Consider the following 26,675-nt stretch of genomic DNA (forward strand, 5'->3'; position numbering starts at 1 on the left):
ATTTCAGTTTTCAGGTGCTCCGGTGGGCTGGAAAAGGTGGATACATTCCTAGGAAAGAGTCTCCTAGGACTGTATCCACCTTTTCCAGCCCACGGGAGCACCTGAAAGCTGAACTCATTTATACAGGATAAATCATCAACTGCCGAGCCGAGAAGTTTGTGACGAATCGAATTTACTGTAAGTTCGCTCATCTCTATTTATAACCCAAATGTTTTCACACATCACTCAAGTATGTTTACTAAATAGAGTTTATGGGACAATTAATTTGATGTTCTTTTTGAAGTTTAAGTACCTCTTTTCACTTTCTAGTGACTATGACTACTAGTGACTATGCATACATGGCCAACTTTGTAAATGGGCATGCGTGTTCACAAGGGCAGTAGTGTGCCATTAATGGGGTACTCCGGTGAAAAACTTTTTTTTTTTAAATCATTTGGTGCCAGAAAGTTAAACAGATTTGTAAATTACTTCTATTAAAAAATCTCAACCCTTCCTGTACTTAATAGCTGGTGAATACTACAGTGGAAATTATTTTCCGTTTGAAACCCAGAGCTCTCTGCTAACATCATGAGCACAGTGCTCTCTGCTGACATCTCTGTCCATTTTAGGAACTGTCCAGAGTCAAAGGAAATCCCCAAAGCAAACATATGCTGTTCTGGGCAGTTCCTAAAATGGACAGAGATGTCAGCAGAGAGCACTGTGCTGGTGATGTCAGCAGACAGCTCTGTGTTTCAAAAAGAAAATAATTTTCGCTGTAGTATTCAGCAGCTAATAAGTACAGGAAGGATTAAGATTTTTTTAATAGAAGTAATTTACAAATCTGTTTAACTTTCTGGCACCAGTTGATTTAGAAAGAAAAAAGTTTTTCACCGGAGTACCCCTTTAACTGTGTCTCCTTCGGTCTGAATAGTGACATGTTGCAAAAGAATTTTACTGACACTCATCATAAACATGATGTTAAGATCTTATTGGGTCGTTTGTTTTTGTTCATTAGATTACCAGAAGGACAGCAAAGAGTTGGAGGTTGTTTCCTGAGCCTAATGAATCAAATGAAGAGCTTGTATATGGCGTATTGTGCCAACCATCCTTCAGCAGTAAATGTCCTTACACAGCACAGGTATGAGAGCTTGTTTGCAGAGAAGTATGCCTTCCATAACTGGCTTTGACAAGGCGTTCGTATAGCTGTTGTTATGCAGTTTAGTACAACAGATATAATAAAACAATTCCTATTGTGCTTTATATTAATAAGCATCCTTTAATGAAATACTGAATTTGTAATCTACTTCATACTACATTCTTTTCATTGTGATATAGCAGTCTGCACAGACATAGTGCTTATATATGCATACTGCATCTTCTGTGCCAGACATACCCATTGCTTGTGGTGGAACATTAGGAATGCTACCCATGTACGGTGCTTGTTAACCCCTTAACGACAATGGACGTAAATGTACGTCATGGTGACGTGGTACTTAACGCACCATGACATACATTTAAGCGCCGATATGATCGCGAGCACCAGAACGGTGCTCGCGTCATGCCCGGCAGGTCCCGGCTGCTATCAGCAGCCAGGGATCCGCCGGTAATGGCGGGCATCCGCGATCGCGCAGATGTCCGCCATTAACCCCTCCGATGCCGTGATCAATACAGATCACGGCATCTGTGGCATTGCGGTGCTTTGAACGGATGATCGGATCGCCCGCGGCGCTGCCGCGGGGATCCAATCATCCAGCATGGCGCCCGGTGGTCCCCTCACCTGGCTCTGTCCGTCTCCCGGGGTCTTCTGCTCTGGTCTGAGACCGAGCAGACCAGAGCAGAAGATCACCGATAATACTGATCAGTGCTATGTCCTATACATAGCACTGAACGGTATTAGCAATCAACTGATTGCAATGAATAGTCCCCTATGGGGACATAAAAAGTGTAGAAAAAAAAAAAGTAAGAAAATGTAAAATAAAAAAGTAAAAAAAATTAGAAAAATCCCCTCCCCCAATAAAAAAGTAAAACGTCAGTTTTTTGCATTTTACCCCCAAAAAAGCGTAAAAAAAATACTCATCTTTGGTATTGCCGCGTGCGTAAAAGTCTGAACTATTAAAATATATTGTTAATCATCCCATACGGTGAACGGCGTAAACGTAAAAAATAAAACAAAGTCCAAATTGCTGCTTTTTTGTCACATTTTATTCCAAAAAGAATTTATAAAAAATTAAAAAAAAAGTAAAACCTAAGCAAAAGTGGTACTGATAAAAACTACAGATCATGGCGCAAAAAATGAGCCCTCATATCGCCACATATACGGAAAAATGAGAAAGTTATAGGTAGTCAAAATAGGGCAATTTCAAATATACTAATTTTGTTAAAATGGTTTGAGATTTTTTTTAAGCGGTACAATTATAGAAAAGAATATAATCATGGGTATCATTTTAATCATATTGACCCACAGAATAAAGAAAACATGTCATTTTTACCATAAAGTGTACCGTGTGAAAACAAAACCTTGCAGTTTTCTTTTCAATTTTCCCACATAAATAATATTTGTTTGGTTGCACTGTACATTTTATGGTAAAATGAGTGTTGGAATTACAAAGTACAATTGGTGACGCAAAAAACAAGCCCTCATATGGGTCTGTGGATGGAAATATAAGAGAGTTATGATTTTTAGAAGGCGAGGAGGAAAAAACGAAAATGCAAAAATAAAATTGGTCTGGTCCTTAAGGCCAAAATGGGCCTGGTCCTTAAGGGGTTAAGGAGAATTTCTAGGTAGGTGATACTTCACAAAGAAACTTCAGAAATGTTCTCTCAGCATTGCTTGATGGCCTAAGAGTTAAAGCCCTTTTACTCAAGATGAAAATCTGCCAAATGTGTATTGCCCCATGTAAAAAGGCTTATTTATTGGCTTATTACATCTTTAATGCAGTGCTAACAATAATCTTTTGTCGACAACACGTGCCCCCAATGTAAACAGGGGATGTGCCTCTGACAATAATGCCTCTTGCAGCCATTCACTCTCGACTATAAATTGTCCTGTCAACAAGCACTGATCAACTTTTACATACTCGAACAGCATTCATATTGGGCAACTATTTACCGGTGTATAAGGATCCTTAATAATACAATGCAATTCACAGCAAATACTTATCCATAACATTTTGGTGTGGAACTTAGACCGGTATTAAACAGTCTGTACACCAAAAATACAGAAAGCACACCAAATGGTGCTGTTTTGCCATATATGGTTATAGGGGGAAATTTGTCAAAAGTTGAGCTAAGGAAAAATGATGCAGTTGCCAATAGCAATTGCCCAAAGACTGATTCTTTAATTTAAAAAAATCTATTTTTCAAAATCCATCTTGCTATGGACAACTACACCATGTTTCCTCTGCACAGGTTTTGATACATCTCCCCAATAGTATAACATTTTTTAAGAATGTGGTTCTATTTTTGTTTTCGACATTAAAACAGAATCCTCTTTGAGATGTTTGTACATTTTACATGCTGTCTTTTTTAATCCCCATTTTTTGGATAATTGGCTAGGTAAGAATCTGTTTCAGAAAGTATGATTGGGGCTTTTTTCTGTAGTGTTTTCTTTTGTCTGCGGCCTACATACTAGTGATAAATCTCATCACATTGGGCAATAGTAACAGAGTATTTAGTTTCTTGGGTACTTCACACCCAAGAAATACATCAAAAGCACAACAGAAAAGTATCTGGAACTATATGCAGTATTTAAAATAAATAAATACACACAATGCTATGTGTGTGACCCTTCCCTAAAAGTATAAAGTGCAATCATGTGCTTCATTGCAAGGTAGCACCTATTAATCTGCTTGCCAATAAATAGGAAAATAAGCAGACAATTCACAATAACACGTAGAAGTAAAGCCCCAAAATGTTATATAAATATATATATATATATATATATATATATATATATATATATATACCGTATATACCGTATATACTCGAGTATAAGCCGAGTTTTTCAGCACGATTTTTCGTGCTGAAAACACCCCCCTCGGCTTATACTCGAGTGAACTCCCCCACCCGCAGTGGTCTTCAACCTGCGGACCTCCAGAGGTTTCAAAACTACAACTCCCAGCAAGCCCGGGCAGCCATCGGCTGTCCGGGCTTGCTGGGAGTTGTAGTTTTGAAACCTCCGGAGGTCCGCAGGTTGAAGACCACTGCGGCCTTCAACATCATCCAGCCCCCTCTCACCCCCTTTAGTTCTGAGTACTCACCTCCGCTCGGAGCTGGTCCGGTCCTGCAGGACTGTCCGGTGAGGAGGTGGTCCGGTGGGATACTGGTTCCGGGCTGCTATCTTCGCCGGGGAGGCCTCTTCTAAGCGCTTCGGGCCCGGCCTCAGAATAGTCACGTTGCCGTGACAACGACGCAGAGGTGCGTTCATTGCCAACGTACTTCTGCGTCATTGTCAAGGCAACGCCTCTATTCCGGGCCGGAAGCGCGGAGAAGAGGCGCCCCCGGTGAAGATAGCAGCCCGGACCACCTCCTCACCGGACCACCTCCTCTCCGGACAGCCCTGCAGGACCGGACCAGCGCCGAGCGGAGGTGAGTACTCAGAACTAAAGGGGGTGAGAGGGGGCTGGATGATGTTGAAGGCCGCAGTGGTCTTCAACCTGCGGACCTCCGGAGGTTTCAAAACTACAACTCCCAGCAAGCCCGGACAGCCGATGGCTGCCCGGGCTTGCTGGGAGTTGTAGTTTTGAAACCTCTGGAGGTCCGCAGGTTGAAGACCACTGAGGGCGAATGATGAGAAGAGGATGATGAAGGGGGGGTGTGGGGATGATGAAGGGGGGTGGGGATGATGAAGGGGGGGGTGTGGGATGATTACAAGGGGATGATGAAGGGGGGATGTGTGGGATGATAAGGGGATGATGAAGGGGGGATGTGTGGGATGATAAGGGGATGATGAAGGGGGGATGTGTGGGATGATGACAAGGGGATGATGAAGGGGGGATGTGTGGGATGATAAGGGGATGATGAAGGGGGGATGTGTGGGATGATGACAAGGGGATGATGATGAGGATGTTAATGACGGGTCTGGATGATGACAGGGGTGGATGAGGTATTTCCCACCCTAGGCTTATACTCGAGTCAATAACTTTTCCTGGGATTTTGGGTTGAAATTAGGGGTCTCGGCTTATACTCGGGTCGGCTTATACTCGAGTATATACGGTGTGTATATATATATATATATATATATATATATATATATATATATATATAATTTATTATTTTTTTAAACTGATAAATGTGCTACCGATCAGCAGAATACAGGCGGATTTCAAAAAGCTAATTCAAAGGCATACAACAAATTGTGTATGCTTTAAGACCAGCCTTGCTGGTTGGTCAATGGATATTAGGCACATAGTGGGGTGATCATTGTTCAGAAAGTTAAGACTGTGTGTAGTCAATCCATAATGAAGAAGGCTGCAAATATATGTGCTTACACAACAGCATGAAGTCTCTCAGGTTAGTCCAGTCACCTGCAATATGCAACGAGAATATAATGTGTGAATTCTACCTGCTGGCCCGACACTTTTCTTGGATGCTTTTGGAAGCCTCTACTGGTCATAGTGTGTTAAAGGAGTAGTCCAGTGGTGACTCAGTGGTTTACAACTTATCCCCTATCTTAAGGATAGGGGATAAGTTGCAGATCGCAGGGGGTCCGACCGCTGGGGCCCCCTGCGATCTCCTGTACGGAGCCCCGACAGCCCGCGGGAAGGGGGCGTGTCGACCTCCGCACGAGGCGGCGGCCGACACGCCCCCTTAATACAACTCTATGGCAGAGCCGAAGCGCTGCCTTCGGCAATCTCCGGCTCTGCCATAGAGATGTATTGAGGGGGCGTGTCGGCCGCCGCCTCGTGCGGGGGTCGACACCCGTTATCTCGGCGGAGAGCCGGGGCCCCGTACAGAGAGATCGCAGGGGGCCCCAGCGGTCGGACCCCCCGCGATCTCAAACTTATCCCCTATCCTTAGGATAGGGGATACGTTTTTCACCACTGGACTACCCCTTTAAAGAACAGTGCTGATTCTGCACCACGCTTTTCTGCAGGTTTTGTGTGGTATTGCAGCTCAGTTACATTGTAGTGAAACGAGCCAAGAATAATATCATACGCAACCTGCGGATAGATGTGTTTTTTTTTTTTTTTTTGTTGAAGACATTAGCTCTATTTTGCTTTTGTGGGATAACCCCTTTTTAAGATGCTCACCCGGTCATGGGCTTTTATCAGTGGGCACGGGTTACACAGATACAGACACTTAGGCAGAAGTATGTGATGCACCGTTTGCTCTGACACCTTTTTGTCATGTTCAGCATTTTACTTTTTAGCAATTTGTGCTAGAGTAGCTCTTCTTTAGGCTTCAACCAGATTGGATCATTTTGTCTACCCACACACAGGAGTGAGACTTGGGTGCCCATAACGCAGTTGCTGGTTCACTGGTTGCCCTTGTTCGGTAGGTATTATGTACTGCATACCAGTACCCCTCATGACCTGCTACATGCTATGCCCCAGTCATCTAGCCAAATTTGCTTAGATCTTTTCACCCTTTTTCCTGCTTCTAACATTTCTTCAAGCCCTGACTGCTCACTTACTGCCTAATATATTCCACCCTATGGGGCCAGCACATTGTCATTTTAGGCAGCTGTATTGGCAGAAAACCTTGGTGGATGATCTCTGTGGTTAATTACAGGCACCCATGGGGTTTTTGCTTCATCTGTTCTAAAACAAAATCTGCAAATGCCAAATCTTAGTCTTGGGGTGCGTTCACACATGCCTATTTTCCGCTGCAGATTTGCTTCAGCAGATTGAACTGCCCAATGGAGTCAATGGGCAGCAGAATCTGCAGCATAAATACGCATGTGTGAACGCACCCTTAGAATGAATTCTTGTGTGGAACATTTTCACTTTTTGTTGAGCCATGACCAAGAGTGGAGCTGGGCAAACCACCTATAATAAGTTGTCTTTATTGAGCCAAGTAGTGAAGCAGATAATAAGCTTAAGTGTAAGCTGTGTTTGTTCAGAGTAAGTGTGTCTGGTGAAAGCTCGGTATCTCTCCAGAATAACTGGAGCATGGATAAGCCAGGCACAGGATTCTTTGTGTCTTCTCCTGCACGCTGCCTTCCCCAGCTTGGCTGTATGCAGGAGAGGTGATGTCATCCTCCCATCAGAGCCTACAGAGAAAGGAGCCCCAGCCTTCTATCAGGACATAAGACATACAGCTCCTAGTCAGTGCGCTTGTGCCCTCAGTACAATGCGGTGCCTGTGTGCCATCCTAAGGCCTGTCAGTGCGGAAAGTTCCTGCTCCATCTACTACAAGCAGAAATCCTCCTCCGAAGTGTAAGTCTCTCATCGGAATTGTCGAAGAAACTTAATAAGACTTTATAGGTTACTATAGTTACTTAGAAAGCATTGACTGTGTGTGTTACAAAATGCATATTCTAAATGTATCGGTGCCTGGCTGGGGGAATTGGAAAAAAAAAACAATTATTTTATTGGGGATTGCTTTTATGAGCAAATATATTTATCTATTTTGTAGTAACTTTGTTGACGTTATTTTTGTTCTTTCTTTAAAAACCATAGAAGTTAACTAGCAATGTGAGTCCAGAGCCACATTTTAAGCATCATGCAAGCTTGGGATTAATGTGTTGGCTCCTGAGGCTTTATTTTCCTGGTGACTTGAGTTCTGGGCTGAGAGATGGCATAGGCATGGAATTTGTTCTTCATTGTCTTGTAGGTGGGTTAGTGTTCACTGTGTGTTTTTCTATTGTATGTCTGTAGTTTTCAATGCTTGTAAGCTGAGCACAGGAGAAGGTTTCTGCAGAGCTTACAAGTATTCAGACAAGCCTCATGAAAGAGTGTTTTGTCTTGTTTAGTGCAGCTGGGGGCAGAGAATGGTTGGGTATAATTTTGCTGCCCCTTTTTTGCAGATAACACAGGCACTGTGGCAAAGTGAAACACCAGGGAATCTAGAATTACTGCATTCAGCTAGTCATGGTTTCCTTTCTTTTTATAGTCCAGCAGAGAGTACCTTCATATATGTATGGGGAATGTTTCACCTGAAAATAAAAGCACTGGGCAGAAATACCCTTATAAATCTGGCATTCACAAATATACAATGTAGTAATAACAGTGGCTTCTGTAAAATTAGAATTCCATTTGTATAACTTGTAGCCTGTTGCAGTGTCTGGGTTCGTTCACACGTACAGGATCCTGTGCAGATTTGATGCGCAGGATTTGTAACTACCGATAAGAAGCTGTGCTCAGTCAATTAGTTTACACTGAAATCTGCAGCAGAAAATCCTGTGCATCAAATCTGTGCAGGATCCTGTACGTGTGAACGTACTCTAAGTGCAGTTTTACTATACAAAATAGAAAAGGTCTTGGCACTTGGATAAATGCTTGTGAACTTTATTGATGATTCATAAAAACCTTACAGACAGGTGCACAGATAAGGGAACAAAAATGCAGTAAAGGTCTACGACTAACGATTACAGGCTCATCATAGTAATAATCTAATCATGGCCTGAAACACGTTGATCGTGTACCTTTACTGCATCTTTTTTCCCTTATCTGTGCACCTGTCTGTAAGGTTTTTATGATCATTAGTAAAGTTCACAAGCATTTATCCAAGTGCCGGAACCTTTTCTGTTTTGTATGGGCGCCGGAGTTTTGTTGTTGCTGAGCATGGTGAACAGGTGAGCTGACTACTTCTCTCCTCTGCCTTTTTATTATGTTTGAGAATACTTGTTCTGATATTGGTATACATGGAGTAAGGATGATGAGAGGGGTAGGGTATTGGGGGATGAGGTGGGTCTTTCATTATGACGTTTTCTATCTGTCTGGAGATAGTGGCTTATGCTGTGGGATTATATTTGTGGGGTGTCTTACTCCCTATGGAACTTTTAGACTGTACGGCCACACTACAATTGTTTAGCCCTGACTTGCAGAGAGACTACGGAAGAGATCTATCAATACCTGTGTATAGGAAAAACTGCCCAGTTACCCATAGCAACCAATCAGATCGCTTCTTTAGTTTTCAACAAGGCCTCTGCAAAATGAAAGAAGCGATCTGATTGGTTGCTATGGGCAACTGGGCAACTTTTCCTCTCCACAGGTTTTGATAAATGTCCCCCTATAACAATAGCATACTGTTATATAAGAAGTGAACCATTTCATTATAATTATCAAATCTTCACATTGGGCTTTTATTCATATCTATGCAGACTTTTTTTTTTTTTTTTTTACCATGACAGAGACCATTAAGCCACCAATGGACTCCTATTACAATTGTATGGGAAATAGATTGTCTGGTATAGGAAATATATGGAATGTGGTGGTCGGCACTTCCGTAGGTAGAGGTGGTGTTCGTGGCAAAAGAATCCAATGTAAGAAATAATAAAGGCCCAGCACTCGCCAAATTTAGAAAGGTGAATTTTATTCACATCAGTAGTGTTACAGGATGCATCTCGGCGGGTTGCAGAGGAAGGCTACTTGCCAAAACATGTCCTGTAACACTACTGAGGTGAATAAAATTCACCTTTCTGCAGCTATTTGTTGAGTGCTGGGCCTTTACTATTTCTTACATTGGTAAAGGAAATGGAGAGACAGAGCTTGCAGCAAAATTGAAAAAGAAAGTCAAGTGATCCAGACATGTAATGATGGAGACTTTTGCTTCATAATATATACAGTGGAAATGCAGAGTTTCTGGCCAGCAGGATCTTCAGCTCTAGCGTGGGGAGATGCTGGGTAGTGCAGTTGCCGAGGCATCCATGTGATGCCCAGCGAGTTCTGTGCATGAGCCCTTTTCTAATTAATTGGGCTCGTGCACAGAGCTTGCAGAGTGTTTTATGGTTGCCTTGGCAACTGTATCAGCCCCTATCTCCCCCTTAAGTTTTAAGATTTGATCAGACAGTCGTTTTCCTTAATTTGAACTCCCTTAGAAATTCTCACCCCAATAGGCAAAACATATTATTTATCATTATAAAAAAACATATCCTTTACTCCTTTTTTTTTTCGTTATTTTTTTTCAGGGGAAAAATGAACGGCTTTGAAAAAAAAAATTTGAAAAAATTTGTTTGGTTTTTCCCCACAATTTTTTCTGTTTTTCCAGGCTTTCTCATCTCTAACCACTACTAACCTTCACATTGAAATTTAACAAACAATAAAGTATTTTTTCTTCTATTCTTGCACTGCAGTGAAGAGCTTGGTGAATTCATGGAGATAAAAGGTGCAAATAGCCCTGGTATTCTTGTGCTAACCACAGGCCTCAGTAAACCATTCATGCGTCTGGACAAGTACCCAACACTGCTAAAAGAGCTGGAACGACACATGGAGGTATGGAAAACATTACTGCACAAACACTCTTGGTGATGTGTGTAATACAACAAAGTGTATAATGTCTCTTTTTCTGAATGGAGAACTGTAAAAATAGATGCAACGTGTAAGGTAGAGGTGGTCAATTCTTAAAATAGTATAATTGACAGATGTTTGGAATTTTTTTAATGTAGATAAAAGTAGCACTCAGCACTGGGAAGCATCAGTGAAGAAATATCTTTATCAGTTCCTGCTGATAAGCCACATTTATAGACCAGGTTGGCTGGAAATAGGTTGTCAGCCTCTTACATCTATCTGGCAATGACCGAAGTAGTTTTTTGTCTTTGTTTTTTTACACTTTGAAACACTTTTTTTTTTTTTTTTTAATGTCCTTATGATTTAGAAAATATACCATGCACAGAGCTGCAGATTCTGTCAGATAGGTGCTAGGAGAATAAAATTAATCGTACCTTTTAGTTTTGCAGATCACTGTTTGTTTGTAAAGTTAGGAAAGTGCATTATTTTTTAACAGCCGAAGAGTGAAACTGAGCTGCAGCAGGACCGCCTGCCTTTCCCATCCCTCTCTGCTTTGACAGATTGACATATAGGGCTGGAAACCGAGCCCTGTACATTAATCATGCAGAAGGATTGTGATGTGGTATTGCAGCTCAGTTTCATTAAAGGAGATATGTGGCAAAAAACTTTTACCTCTCCCTGTGCCCGGCTGCAAAAACAAAAATACTTTAACTCTCCTTCCTACGTTCCTTCATTGCTCCAGTACTGGTGTCCCATTCCTCCGCCTCCTTCTTCTTAGGCTTGGAACTACAGTGCTGTCAGCATGTGGCCGGCCGCATCAATGTTCCGCCTCGGCCGGTGATGTCATGTAAGAAGCTCTGGCCGGCTCCTTACATAACAGTGCGCTCAGCCTATCACCAGCCGAGGCGGAACATCGCTTTGGCCAGTGATACGCTGACAGCACTGTGGCCGATATCGGAGCAATGGGGGAATGTAGTAAGGGGAGTTTAAAGTTTGTTTTTTTATGTTTTTGCAGCCCCAGCACAGGGAGAGGTAAACATTTTTTGCCGCATATCTCCTTTAAAGTGAATGGAGCCGAGTTGTAATACCTCGTACAACCTAAGGACAGTTGTGGAACTTTTTTTTTAATATTGATTGATTGGCTTATTTATTCTTTTGGGGGGGAAAAATGTTTTTGCTAATGCTGAATAAACTCTTTAGAAAGCATAACTTGTTTTTTTATTAGTGTAAGTTACAGTTTATACTACACTATATGCCATTGCACCATCACACTGCACCACTTTTGTAGAAATAGATTTTTTTGCATCGATCATGTTAAAATACTTCTTTTTAAAGCTGCTATAGATTTAGTTTTGGAAAGACACTCCTACTGAGTTACAGTAAAGAAAAACGTCACTTTTTTTTATCCATCTCTACGGAATAAAGTCTTGTTCTGGTCCAAGCGTCTGTTTAGTTTTTTGCTAAATAAAAGGTGATGTGGCGGCAAGGTAACAGTGCTGGCTTGCTCAGAGGTTTTACTATGTCTTTACATTTTGTTTTGCAAGATGTGTTAAAGTGATCAAGCTTTATGGTATACTCTGGCAGAAGTCTTCTTGTACTGACCGCTTTAGGACAGCTAACACAGTTTTTCCGGCCTTACCCCACCATTCCTGGGTTAGTGAAATGAGCTGTTTCTATGGGCAGAAGTCCCTGTGACACTGAGCTCATGTCTTCATTCAGAGCCAGTGCACATAAAGCTGAAAGCAGGAGAATGTTGAAGCCTAGTGAGCATGCATATGCCAGGGCATCCTTAGTTGTGAAAACAACTTTTGTATTGGTCAAAAGGCTTTTATATGCAGTGAGTATAAAGCAGTATGTCTAAGGAGTTGTGGAGAAGGAGAAAAGATTGGGCTTACTTTTTATGAGCATAAAGTAAGTGATTCACAGTGCAATTGCGTTATATTGAAAGCCTGCAAATGTTGTCTTTCACGCGTGCTGAATTTTTCTGCGTATTTTCTGCTGCATATTTTTCTACACATTGAAGTCAGTTTGCAGCTAATTTTGCTAACTATTCACTTCAATGGATAGAAAGATACACGGCAGCAAAATATGGCATAATTGGCCCTGCCCTTGAAGGGGTACTCCGGTGCTTAGACATCTTATCCCTTATCCAAAGGATAGGGGATAAGATGCCTGACCGTGGGAGTCCTGCCGCTGGGGACTCCCGTGATCAGTCCCCGGAGCGTGTTCGCTCCGGGTCTGATTACGGGCGATCACAGGGCGGGCGGCGCGTGACGTCACGCATGCGCCCCTGTGTGACGTCACGCTCTGCCCCTCAGTGCAAGCCTATGGGAGGGGGCGTGATAGCTGTTACCCCCCCTCCCATAGGCTTGCATTGAGGGGCAGAGCGTGACGTCATAAAACAAACAGCACACAAAAACATACATGGACCCAACAAAGCACAACCCTACAAACAGCATCTTCAGGCTGCAGTTGGAGATTCAGAAAGAGCCTCCTGATGTTATCAAACGTCTATTTCCCAGGCATAAACCTTGTCTGACCTCCATGCACCAAAGTAGTAATGACTCTTAAGAGACGGTTGGCCAAGACCTTCGCTATTAACTATACATCAGAGCACAGCAGGGATATATGTCTATATGAGCCTGCTAAAAGCGGGTCTTTACAGAGCTTTAATAACAATGCTATAATTGCCTCTAACATAGACCCAGGCAAGCCCTCCCCTTCCCCAGCAACCAGGGGCAAAATATCCTGATATTGTTTAAGATACTCCTTGGGGAGTCCATCGACATCCGGTGACTTCTCAGATGACAAGGCCCCCAGCGCACTCTCTCTAATTCTTCAAGAGTAACAGGCTCATCTAAAAGATCCCTCTGGGTCTGCGACAGGGCCGGGAGCGAAATGACAGAAACAAACTGGTCAATAGCAGCAAAAGTAGACCAAGACATTCAAAATGTCTGCATCATCCTGGATAACCGTCCCGGCACTATCACAGAGGCTAGGGATAGAGGTGTACCCCTGCTGAGCTCTAATAGTATGAGCCAGCAGTCGACCCGTACTTTCGCCACTCCCAAACTAGTGCTGCTATTGAAAGAAACGCTTGTTATCTGCCATCTGCAACAAATGGGAGAGTCTAACAGAGTTTGCAAAGATTGCCAACTATCTCTATTCAGACCAGAAGGATCACTGAGAAACTTCAATGAATCCCATACGGTACCCACCGAAGCAGTCCCCACATTGATCTCGAGAAAGGCTTCCACATCAGACCTAAGCGTAGGGCCTACTGAGTGAACTTGAAGCCAAAATGGATTCAGTCCCACAGAGAACCCCGCAATCTAGAATGAGAATTGAAAGTAAGATGTACAAATACAGGGGAATGATCAGAAAGACTACGGGGGAGATACTCCACCGACACAACCAGGGGGAAGACTAGCTCATTGCCTAGCACGAGATCAATGCGTGAAAGCGTACCATGAGAACTAGAATAGCAGGAGTACTGCATCTTAAGTCTTCTCCATAAATCTAAATAAGCCACGCCCCCACAATGAACACTATTAATAAAAATAATAATCTGATGATAGGATACAATAGCATAGTTTGGCGTGTGAGTATCTTTTGCTGCCATTGGTTGCCTTAGGCTTGTGTATCAGCTTGAGATCTGTGTATTCACAATTTGTGCTTTGAAGTATTCAGGCCTAATTTAATAATGTCATGCGGCTTAAGATGTGCATATTAAAGGGGTACTTTGCTGGAAAACCTTTTTTAATTTTTTTTATTTTATTTTTTTAAGTCAACTGTTGCCAGAAATGTCAACAGATTTGTAAATTACTTCTATTTTAAAATCTTAATCCTTCCAGTACTCATCAGCTGCTGTATATTACAGAGGAAGTTCTTTTCTTCTCCCTTTCCTTTCTGTCTGACCACAGTGCTCTCTGCTGACATGTCTGTCCATGTCAGAAACCGTCCAGAGTAGGAGCAAATCCCCCACAGCAAACCTATCATGTTCTGGACAGTTCCTGACATGGACAGAGGGGTCAACAGAGAGCACTGTGGTCAGACAGAAAGGAAGTTCAAAAGGAAAATAACTTCCTCGGTAGTATACAGCAGCTGATAAGTACTGGAAGGATTAAGATTTTTAAATAGAAGTAATTTACAAATCTAGAAGTAAACAAGAAACAACAGTGGCACCGATACCTTAGGCCTCCTAAGACCACGAGATGGAGACGGCGTCCCGCTAGACTGGAAATCCACCCTGGCAGCGGAGGTGCTAGGACAATAAAGACCGTAGTCACTAAATTGTATTAAATAAAGAAAAAAGGTGTCCTGCACTCACCGCTAGCGGTGAGTGCAGGACACCTTTTTTCTTTATTTACTATAATTTACAAATCTGTTTAACTTTTTGGCACCAGTTGATCTAAAAAAAAAAAAAAAAAAAAAAAAAATGTTTTCCAGTGGAGTACCCCTTTTAAGCTGTCCTTTATGGCTTTATATATGTACAAGCAAGCATTTGGCATAGCTAGAAGAGGATGAGATGGTTACTGTTGTGGAGCGGACCTCTAGTGAACTAGTTACCTAAGGATTTATTCCACATTTCTTTGATAAAGAGCAGGGCTCTTCAAACTGTGTCCTTCCAGATGTTGCTAAACTACCACTCCCAGCAGGCCCGGACAGCTGTTGGCTGTCCGGGCATGCTTGGAGTTGTAGTTTTGCAACATCTGGAGGGCCACAGTTTGGAGACCATGGGTATAAAGTATCGGCACAAGAACCTAGATTTTTACCCTCCTTTTGTGCCAAATAAACGCTATCTTCAAAGAAGTATTGCCACATGTGATAGGCAAAGGGGCTATTGCTTTTATACATATGAGATCAAATTTAAGTAAGGTAATTTTGGGCCGGGGTCCGTAAACTACATATTAATAGCTCTGCCATTTATAACAAGAGTTGTGATGGTGCGAAATCATTTCTAAAGTTATGATTGTGCTATTGTCTGACATAAAGTCACATGACTACTGTGTTACATTTTTGCAGAGGCACTGTCTACATGGATGACACGTTACTTTGCTCCAGCATAGACATAGAACCAGCAAAGCACTTGGACATTAGCAATAGCGGGCTGGAGAGAGATTGCCGCAATGCATATATAATACCAATCATTACACCGTGACATATGACTGTTTTGGTGAATTCAAGTAGTGCAACAAAAAGGCTGCAAAACTGTAGCCTGCTTATTTAGAAGGCTTGGCTGGCTACAATATGCATTCATTGAACTTTCTAATTCTCCAAATGCAGCTACTGCTTACTTTTTACATCAGGACTGAAGAGCTGTCCTAAACGGTTTAGAGCTCTTGTGTTTTGTTTATACTTCTAGGTTTCTGTTGCCTTTTATTGTGCATAGCTGACAGGTCTACGTTTTCGTTTTGTTTATTAAACAAATTACTTGTTCTTACAGGATTATCATCCAGATAGGCCAGATATCCAGAAGTCCATGACCGCTTTCAAGAACCTTTCGGTAATCGAGTATTTATTTAAACCATGCTTTTATCTGTGTATATATGTCCATGTACTATAAAAATAAAAATAAATAAATCCATATCCAATTTTAGTTTAAAGGGATACTTCAGGATTTTTTTTTTTACTATGCTACAGGGGCTGTAAAGTTAGTGTAGTTCATAATATAGTGTCTGTACCTGTGTGTGACGGTTTTCTCACAATTCTTCTGTGATTTTCACCCCACTATTTATTTTTACCAGCGTACAAAATGACTGTTGTCTCGGATTTTTCCCAGCTTGCAATGCAGCCAAGATCCGACTCACTAGTCAGCTGATGACAAGGAGCCTGTCTGCTTCAATGGGTGGAGGGATCAATCTGCATCTAATGCAACAGCTGTAGGCACCCTGATTGAAAACCACAGTTCTGCAGCTCATTTATGTTTCAATGGGTGGGGTGGCTGATTTGTGAGAGGGAGGAAAATGGCATTGTGGGATTTGTAGTCAAAAAAACATAAGTCAAACAGGAAATACAAGTTCACAAAAAGCTAGCCACAGTGTTCTGGTAATCTCACAACATAGCCATTTAGCCCCAAGAAAAGTGCAGACCCTTCCTAAGCATGTCCATTACTGTCTGCCAGATACATACTAAAATCACCTTATGGTGGATAACCCCTTTAATTCATGGAGCTTTTAAAATGGATTTTGCACTCTAGCGGCATTAAGGGAGAGCTACAGAAAAATAAAATGATCTTTATATAGCTGCACATGTTAAAGCACATACCCTGTTTCTCTCAGCTTTTCCTCCAGGCAGGCAGCCCATTAGTTCTTAGCACACATGATGACTGTAGTCTCCCCTTTGCTGGGTGCAGATTACATGTCACTTTGCAATGTCACACTCCCTTCTGTTCAGCTCTCATAGACCCAAGGGTGCTTCATTAAAGGGGTACTCCGGCGCTTAGACATCTTATCCCCTATCCAAAGGATAGGGGATAAGATGCCTGATTGCGGGTGTCCCGCCGCTGGGGACCCCCGTGATCTTGCACACCGCTCCCCGTTAAAATCAGTCCCCGGAGCGTGTTCGCTCCAGGTTTGATTACTGTTGATCACAGCTGTCACGCCCCCTCCCATAGGCTTGCATTGAGGAGGGCGGCCCCGTGAACGACAGTAATCAGACCCGGAGCGAACACGCTCCAGGGACTTATTTTAACGGGGTGCGGCGTGCAAGATCACGGCGGTCCCCAGCGGTGGGACCCCCGCGATCAGGCATCTTATCCCCTATCCTTTGGATAGGGGATAAGATGTCTAAGTGCCGGAGTACCCCTTTAAATTAATCTGTTGTGACTGACTGAGGCACACTTCCCTCATCTATATTCACTAGGGTGTTTCATTTTGTAAGGCAAAAAATGAAATGTAAAATTTTTGCAGACTTTGCTTACGTCCCAAGTCTCAGTGATGTACAAGATATATATATATATATATATATATATATATATATATATATATATATATATATATATATATATATATATATATATATAGGCCAAATTTCAAGAAGATTGAATAATATTTAGAGGTTGCACAAATACAATTTTTCAATGTAAATATCTTTTATTGTGAAAACTAGAAATCACAAACTTAAAATAATAGTAAAACTAGACCCTAAGATCAATAGGTAGTATGATAGACAAAACATGTGTTCTATTAATCCACTTTGAACGATGCAATCCCTTCTTTTGTTGACTTGGTGATGACTTTTCTGTGATGCTCGACTACCCTCAACAAGAATTGTTTTTGTTGTTCGTCCCTGACCGATTTGTAAAAAATGTTTTATTAGAACAATTCTGCGGTATCATTGACCACCTTAAGAGCAATCACATGGCTGTTCTCCATCCCAAGTAGACGTGAGTGTCTAGAGGTTTTAATCTGGGACTTGAACGTAATTTTTTGGTTGCTGGAAGCGAAAACTCTGCCTCTTTGTCACTAGGTGCTGATGATGATGGAGAGGAGTCTTCCAGTATAACTGTCTTATTGATTTCAGCGATAGCTTTGTAATGTTTATTCTTACATGAATCATTTTTGTCTTCTTTTGTACACTTAGAGTGGGATTTATCGAAACCTGTGTAGAGCAAGAGTGGTGCAGTTGCCCATAGAAACCAATTAATAATTAAAGAAGCAATCTGGTTGCTATGGGCAACTGTACCACTCTTCCTCTACACATGTTTTGATAAATCTCCCCCTTAGTTCTTATTTTAGAGGCGAAAACCTTGTCTACTCCGCTCATTGGAGGAACTCATACGATCTTCTCTTTGTGACCTAAGAATTCTTTATCTTCTTGTGATACGCTAATCATGTCCATCACATTTTTGCCAAAAAATGTCAAATAACTCGACAAGATCACCTTTCCAAATCTGCCGTTTCACATTTTGCCTTATCCATGTTTCTCGATTTCTCTTTACCCAGATTTTGGTATTCTGTGTACAGCTTCTGTATACCAGCTCGGATAGTCTCCTCCATTTTTACAGGGATATTTGATTTCCTCACACTTCCTCTAGTTTAGTACTGGTAGATTTAGCAGCATTCGAAAGGGTTTCTTTCATTTCCTTGTGATGGTAAATAAAAACTAAAAGTACTTGTTCCTTTGAAGGGAGCGAAGCTCCTAAAAACTCACCACTAGGCACTTTTTCTAGCAGCCAAATTCCTCTTTTGGTTCCCATTGGTTTGGTTGAAAGAAATATATGAGAAGCCCATTAGTACAAAGCACTTCAATATTAGAAATTTTATTAGTTTGTGATAAAAAGTGATCAATGTGTGCAACCCCTAAATATTATCCATATATGAATATCAGAGAAAAAGTAAATATTAGGGTGTTTCATTTTTCCAGATGAAACACCCTAATATTCACTTTTTCTCCTACCATGTGACCTGCTCAACTGTCTGAAGGCAGCTCCTTCTGCAGGTTACATTAAAAACATACATCGGGGGGTGATGGTCTGTTTAGTTTTCGACAGCTTTCTCCACCCTGCACAAACCAGGAATTACCTGGATTTTTAAAGACGCTCTATGTGGGGGGGGGGGGGGGGGGGGGGGGGGGCGCTATAGTGGTCGGATTATGAAACTAATTAGCTGGTATTTCTTGTGGAGTCATGGTGGGCGCACATGAGATGTGTGTGTGTGTATATATGTATGTGTATATATATATATATATATATATATATATATATATATATATATATAATATGTGTGTATGTATGTAAATTTTTGTTTTTATTTTACCACCTTTGGCCAGATATCTCCATATCTCTAAGGTCATTCAACTAAATTGTACAATTTTGATGAAGAAATTGTGTAGGTTTATGGTGGTTGTTGCCTTTTCAGATAAGATCCATGTTTCAAAATAATTACAAAATGATATTGTTTACAGGCACAATGTCAAGAAGTGAGAAAAAGAAAGGAATTGGAATTGCAGATTCTAAATGAGGCTATCCGTGGCTGGGAAGGGGACGATATTAAGACACTGGGTTCAGTTATATATATGTCCCAAGTAATAATACAGTGTGCAGGAAGTGAGGTAAGCTATTTTCATACCAGGTGACTTGGACATGTACTTGTCTTTTTGTTGTATTTTTCTTTTTAGAATGTGGACATATAACTTGTTACCTCTTTATTAGTGATTCATTGGTGTGGGTTGTGAGCAGAACATATATTAAGGTGACAGACATGGTTACCATACTTTGGTAAAGCTGGCCATTTTGGTACTGTACCAGCCAACCAGCACTGCAGAATTTCTTACTATCCAAATGTGTTTAAGGGGAGAACATTTTAAAGATGTCTTCAGTGATGAAAATAACTTGTGTGAAATATTGTTCCCACTCTTACAAATACTTTTTTTTTTTTTTTTGTTGCTTCCATATATCATACTGTGTTATATTATTTTACATTTCCTATGATTACTGTTTTGTTTTTTAATTGTGATAGGTTTTGTAAAGTAGTTTAATAAACCAAACAGTTTATTTATGCTTTAAAAAAAATATACTTGTATATACCCGTATATACTCGAGTATAAGCCGACCCGAGTATAAGCCGAGACCCCTAATTTCAACCCAAAATCCCAGGAAAAGTTACATACTCGAGTATAAGCCTAGGGTGGGAAATACCTCATCCCCCCCTGTCATCATCCAGACCCGTCATTAACATCCTCATCATCATCACCGCCTGTCATCATCCAGACCCTCATCATCATCACCTGTCATCATCCCCTTATCATCCCACACATCCCCCCTTCATCATCCCCTTATCATCCCACACATCCCCCCTTCATCATCCCCTTGTCATCATCCCCACCCCCCCTTCATCATCCTCTTGTCATCATCCCACACCCCCCCTTCATCATCCTCTTCTCATCATCCGCCCTCAGTGGTCTTCAACCTGCGGACCTCCAGAGGTTTCAAAACTACATCTCCCAGCAAGCCCAGGCAGCCATCGGCTGTCCGGGCTTGCTGGGAGTTGTAGTTTTGAAACCTCCGGAGGTCCGCAGGTTGAAGACCACTGCGGCCTTCGACATCCTCCAGCCCCCTCTCACCCCCTTTAGTTCTGTACAGTACTCACCTCCGCTCGGCGCTGGTCCGGTGCTGCAGGGCTGTCCGGTGAGTAGGTCGTCCGGTGGGATAGTGGTTCCGGGCTGCTATCTTCACTGGGGGCGCCTCTTCTCCGCGCTTCCGGCCCAGAATAGAGGCGTTGCCTTGACAATGACGCAGAAGTACATTGGCAATGAACGTACCTCTGCGTCGTTGTCAAGGCAACGTGACTATTCTGGGGCCAGGCCCGAAGCGCTTAGAAGAGGCCTCCCCGGTGAAGATAGCAGCCCGGAACCACTATCCCACCGGACCACCTTCTCTCCGGACAGTCCTGCAGCACCGGACCAGCGCCGAGCGGAGGTGAGTACTGTACAGAACTAAAGGGGGGTGAGAGGGGGCTGGATGATGTCGAAGGCCGCAGTGGTCCTCAACCTGCGGACCTCCGGAGGTTTCAAAACTACAACTCCCAGCAAGCCCGGACAGCCGATGGCTGCCCGGGCTTGCTGGGAGTTGTAGTTTTGAAACCTCTGGAGGTCCGCAGGTTGAAGACCACTGCGGGTCGAGAGTTCACTCGAGTATAAGCCGAGGGGGGTGTTTTCAGCACGAAAAATCGTGCTGAAAAACTCGGCTTATACTCGAGTATATACGGTATATACTTTTCTCCACTAGGTGTCTCCTTCCTTGAAAAAATGCCATCCACCTACCAATTTAAATTGAATTCTGTCTCTACCAACTACTAGACAAGACTGAATGCAGAAAGTAGGGGCGAGACTGACAATCCAATTGTTCAATTCTTAGCAACAACGTTCTTATGGCTCTCCTCTATGTGAAACATTTACTAACATAATAGAGAGGAGGGACTTAAGAACAAGGTTGCTGAGGTTTGGAGCATGATCTTGATGGCATGGCTAAGCTGAGGTAAAGAAGCGGAAGTTCCTAGCAATGCAGTGCACACACACACTGTTTCTAGCAGCCTGTCCCTTTTGTGGTGTGTTCAGGGAATCTTCACCTGCTGTCTGGCAGAGCATGGCCGGTAGAATCCCGCCTGTCACTGGCAGGTTTCTTCCTAAGCACAATCATTGGCGGGTGGATTGGTCAGGAGTTACTGTTTTTTTTTCAGGCCAAGCATGCCAGATAGTTGGTGTAGATTTTCTAAATCTACAATTTGTATTGCTATAAGGGACAGATCTCAGGAATCTACGCGTGGGTCCCTATAGCTTACAGATTACCTTTTTAAGAAGCCATGATGAGTAGTTTTATTGTAATATTTTCCCTAGAACTACTGCTCCTTGGGACAATCCATTGACACCCAGATGTCCAGTCTGTACAGAGAGTATAGAGTGCAACAGACTGGGTTTATCCCGCAAAGCTGAATTGTGGTCTGTACATGGTGTGTGATGTTGAACCCATTGACACAGTGTAACTTACTGCTGACACCTAGTGTTATGTCATCTGTGTGGTCCATGTGCTAACTGCTAATGTTCTTTCTTTCCTAAAGGAAAAGAATGAGAGATATCTTCTCCTATTCCCCAATGTATTATTAATGCTTTCTGCCAGTCCAAGAATGAGTGGTTTTATTTATCAGGTAAATCCATAGTTTTTTTTCCTATACTCTGATTTACTTGTTATGCACTGGTCTGTGCGGTCACCTTGTTCAGCTTATTTGCAAAGAAGATCTGTTTAGTTATTCTCTTACAAACCACATTATTTTAGATTTCTCACATTTAGCACAGATAGACTCCACATTAAGTACATTAACCACAGACCTGTGTGTATGTTGCTCCTGGTAGTTAGTTAACACAAAACAATGTATATGTACAATCACATGAGCATATCCTTTGTGTCCTTGTGATTAAGAGAAAGCTGTACTGATGAAAGGGAACATAGTAAATCTGTGTAGTAAAGATCTAAAGAAAAGCACAATGTTATTATTAACTTTAATTGTTTTATACATTTTAAGCAAATTCTATGTACAGACAGAGAAAGAGGTCAGTTATACACTTGCAGAATCAAATAATCCTGTCAGTACAAGCAGGATACATTTTTAAAGGAGCACACTGGAAGTTTAAAAATACAGTGAAAATCTATTGAGACGATATTTTGTGGTTATCTTTTTAATAATTTTTTTTTTGTATGTTGTTATGCGGCCACCATCTTGCCTGAGCTGTTTTCCCTGCATTTAGAGAGATGCTTTAAAGCAAGCCCCATGAACTGTCCTGTTCACTTGAATTGGGAAGGTTACTGAGCATACTCTGTGATCTTTGCAAAGGTTATTCCACAGGGAGGGAAAGGCTAAGCAGTCAGCTTTATCTATTTTCTTACCGATCTACTGGTGTCACCTTTCACTTTAATGCTGTACTGATCACTTTCCAGCAGCCTCCTCCTTACCATTACAGACAGAAAAGGAAGTGTCTGTGCCTAGTTTTAGGCTTAGTAGTTAAAATGAAAATTTGCAAGATATCTGGATTATTCTATAATACAGATAGTAAAATGGAAAATAAGGAAAATGATCGGCCCTTTTTTTTATTTTATTTTTTTATAAATTTAACATTCTATTTTTATTCACACATTAGGTCATTTTCTGATGATACATTTGTTTCAAAAGCCCATTGAATTTCAGTCTCATGATTGTAGACATATGAAGAGCATTTCTACATAGAATACAAAAATGTTGCCAATTTGTAAAATGCTAGGTATTATTTCTGTAATAAGCTTTTATTTATTTTAAAAAAAAAAATCCTTCCTGAAATCCATCAGACCTTGTCTGACCGATCTACAGACACTCCTTCCTACTCCTACAGACACTCCTTGAGAACTCCTCTACACACATGATCAAATCAGAAGCTGCAGGACCCAAATTGATCACATTTACTTACTAACCCATTTATTTATTTTAACCCATTATAAAAAATAAATAAAAAAAAGCCACAAAGGCGTTCTTTAAGATTGGGTTTACCTATATTAAAACTGGCAAATTATTTTATTTATTATTTGCCTGAGCCAGAAACAACTGGTAACAAAGTTGTGCACTTTAACTGTGCTGAAATCTGTAGTGAACTCACAAGATGACCCAGAGGGAAATAGAGAGGCCAAAACACTATAACTCTCTCCAAACCCCAGGGCCGTAGCCTTTTGAGAACGCCGTGGAGATGGCGAAACATGTAGAGGCGGCAATCTAGTGTTTTTAATATAGTGCCTCGGTTGGGATATTGGGTGTCTGCAGAACCCCAGATATAAAGGGCTAATTGCTCAGTACATACTGTTACAATCCCACCTGGCACTAATATTTTAATGTCACCTACTGGGTTTATTTGATCTTAAACAAATACATTAAAAGTTATATTGTAATACACTTTTTTGGGGGGAAATGAATAGAGGTGTTTTGCACCCTGGACTACGGCCCTGGGGTTTGGAGAGAATTATTGAAATCTGTAGTGTAACCAAAATCTAAGCATTTTCTATCCAGGGCTGAGAGATATCCCATGTCACAGCTTTAACCTTCTAACACAATTTTTCCAAAGGATTCCATGGGATCAGTTTTGTTATTAGGAAATTGCGGCTGGAGGGCCTGGACATACATGTAATCCTGAAAGTGCTATTTTGAGAAAACTTCATTTGCAATTTCTGAAACTTCCGATGAGTAGGGCAGACCGTTTTCTAGAATTCCTGTGTATAGCCTTATTGATGAACACTACAAACATCCTTTTCTTATATGACTACTTAGTGGGAACAATAGATGACATTCAGTGACACAACATATAAACTTAGATTAAGCTTTCCTTGAAATAGTACATGGCAATCGCTTGTGCTATTGTAGTTGAGATCGAAGTATTCTCCACCCTGCCAACCTTGTTCTTCTGTTTTTAGATTTAGACGTTTTTCATGTTAGGAAAGTTAAGTCTTTAAAGGGGTACTCCAGCCGTAAGACATCTTATCCCCTATCCAAAGGATAGGGGATAAGCTGTCTGATCACTGGGGTCCTGCCGCTGGGGACCCCAGCTATCTCGCATGCAGCACCCACCTCTGGGAGCTGCATGCCGCGCTGCAGCCTCAGAGTCTGCCGCGTCACCTACAATAGACTTGCATTACGGGGGCGGAGTCGTGATGTCACGATACTCCGGCCCCGTAGTCGTGTCCTGACAGACTCCGAGGCTGCAGCGCTGCGTGCAGCTCCCAGAGGTGGGTGCTGCATGCGAGATAGCGGGGGTCCCCAGCGGTGGGATCCCCCCCCGATCAGACATCTTATCCCTATCCTTTGGACAGGGGATGAGATGTCTTAGGGCCGGAGTACCCCTTTAAGATCAATTATTCCTTATTCATAGGGAGATGCCAGTATTATTATTTATTTAGTATAGATTGTCACTGTGGTCTTTTTATGTCTCAGGGGAAACTTCCACTGACAGGGACTTGCATCACAAAGCTAGAAGACAATGAAAATCTCAAGAATGCCTATGAAATATCTGGTAATCTTGAATATCCTTACTTTTATATCTCAACTGATCAGCTTTGGGGTACATTCACACTTGTGTATTTTTCAGCAGATTTTATGAAGTCAATGGGTAGGAAAATAAGCAGCAGAAGATCTGCAGTAAAATACACACGTGTGAGCGTGCCCATATAATGTTAAGAAAAATAGTCTACATTTTAAAGGGAACATGCCAGGAGTAGTTATGAAGCTTTTGCTGAGATCTGTTATCAATATTGACATTAAGTTTACAAGTCCTTACATTAATGTTACCCAACCAGGGTGTTTCCATTTGTTGCAAAACTATAACTCCAAGCACGCAGTGTGTGTCTGTCGGTAAGGGCAGCATAACTAACCTGAAAGGTTCCCATAAGTTCTGTTCCAGTACTTAATGTTTTATTTTTGCTATGGGTTCTATTGTAGAGTTATTGAATTAGTTATTCAGTTCTTCTTATTAGATCTTAAAAGAACAACATGTTTGGTGTGTTATTTTGTTCATTGTGTTTCAAGTGCTTGTATTAGTCCTGTGTATGCGACTGAGGCAGCTAACAAAATCGTTTTTTCTTATTTCTAGGTAACATGATTGAACGGATAACTGTGTCATGTAATAACCAACAAGATCTACAGGAATGGGTTGACCATCTACATAAACAGACAAAATACACCTCTATGACCACCCCCACAATAAAGCCTCACTCTGTGCCCTGTCACACTGTAAGACTGATTTACCAAAAAAAGATTTGCATGTACCAGATGCTTGCAGGCCTTGCTGTAATTAAAAAGAAAAAAAATTGCTTATTTATCAAGATACTGATGTCAAGGGCACTAGTTTGTTACTGCTGTAGTAAACACACACAGTGGGGGCTGTGTTTTGTTAGCTTTTATGCCTAAGTTATAGTAACTTGCCAGCAGCAGTCTTGTTTTGTCATAGGCAGCGTATTCTATTGCCTGTTCTTAACCATCACATTGTAACAAAATGCTGTAGATCTGTGTCCGTGACGCTGCTACAGCTGTATACTGAAAATGATACATAGTAAGCATGTTATAGTATAGCCCTACACCTTCAGAGCGCTTGCAATATTTAATTTGTATACACTTGCTTGTCATTCCTTAAACCTCAGACAAGAGAAACATTGTGTTACTTTGTACATAGGTTCATGTCCTGTGTGAGTACATTTTGGTTATGGCCGTGTGTATGGCCCAGCATAATTCTGGCTAAATATTCACTGGCCAGGATGAGGTAAAGATACCTCATGTATAATATTATGTTCTGCTATAGCTCCTATATTACAGGCTGTAACACTAAGGGGGGGGGGGATAATATTCTCTATACTAACCCTGTATGCTGTGTGAGTAGAGAAGAGATAACTTTGACGATTGTAATGATTAGATTCTCCTGATGGATGACTTTTACTATGCAGCACAGGAATGAGCTTCTGCAATAATGACCGCTGGGAAATAAAGTTCAGAGCAAATCATGTAACAATCAGAAGCTCCTCCCACTACACAGATTTTCATATGAAAAACAGATTTTTCAGAAAAATGGACATGTTGAATTTCCATTCCCAATCCTCTTGTACTCCATCGGAGTTAGTCTATTGCTAGAGGTATCTGGCAGAGGTTTATTTCCCTCTCCCCATTAAATACACATGCATGTTCAGCCAAAGATGTATGTGTGCATGGTTATGAGTGTTAGGAGGAGAGAGCTGTTGGTGAAAAACAGACCAATCTGTCGACAGATATATTTATTTTTTCAGTAAAAAGTTCAGATCGCATCGGG

The 26,675-nt window shown here is 41.6% G+C and overlaps 1 protein-coding gene across 3 annotated transcripts in view; it reads left to right on the forward strand.

The window, feature by feature from the left end:
* Positions 1-26,675, forward strand: part of LOC130355529 (rho guanine nucleotide exchange factor 7) — a 172,030-nt gene that overhangs the window by 112,886 nt on the left and 32,469 nt on the right. For all 3 annotated transcript variants that reach the window (XM_056555770.1, XM_056555771.1, XM_056555772.1), the window contains exons 9-15: positions 995-1,117; positions 10,217-10,355; positions 15,817-15,876; positions 19,278-19,424; positions 21,929-22,015; positions 24,815-24,893; positions 25,470-25,609. In XM_056555770.1, the coding sequence (XP_056411745.1) occupies positions 995-1,117; positions 10,217-10,355; positions 15,817-15,876; positions 19,278-19,424; positions 21,929-22,015; positions 24,815-24,893; positions 25,470-25,609 (775 nt within the window). The remainder of the gene's footprint in view (positions 1-994; positions 1,118-10,216; positions 10,356-15,816; positions 15,877-19,277; positions 19,425-21,928; positions 22,016-24,814; positions 24,894-25,469; positions 25,610-26,675) is intronic.

This window comes from Hyla sarda, chromosome 2, assembly GCF_029499605.1.
Source record: "Hyla sarda isolate aHylSar1 chromosome 2, aHylSar1.hap1, whole genome shotgun sequence".
In the NCBI taxonomy this organism is placed as follows: Eukaryota; Metazoa; Chordata; class Amphibia; order Anura; family Hylidae; genus Hyla; species Hyla sarda.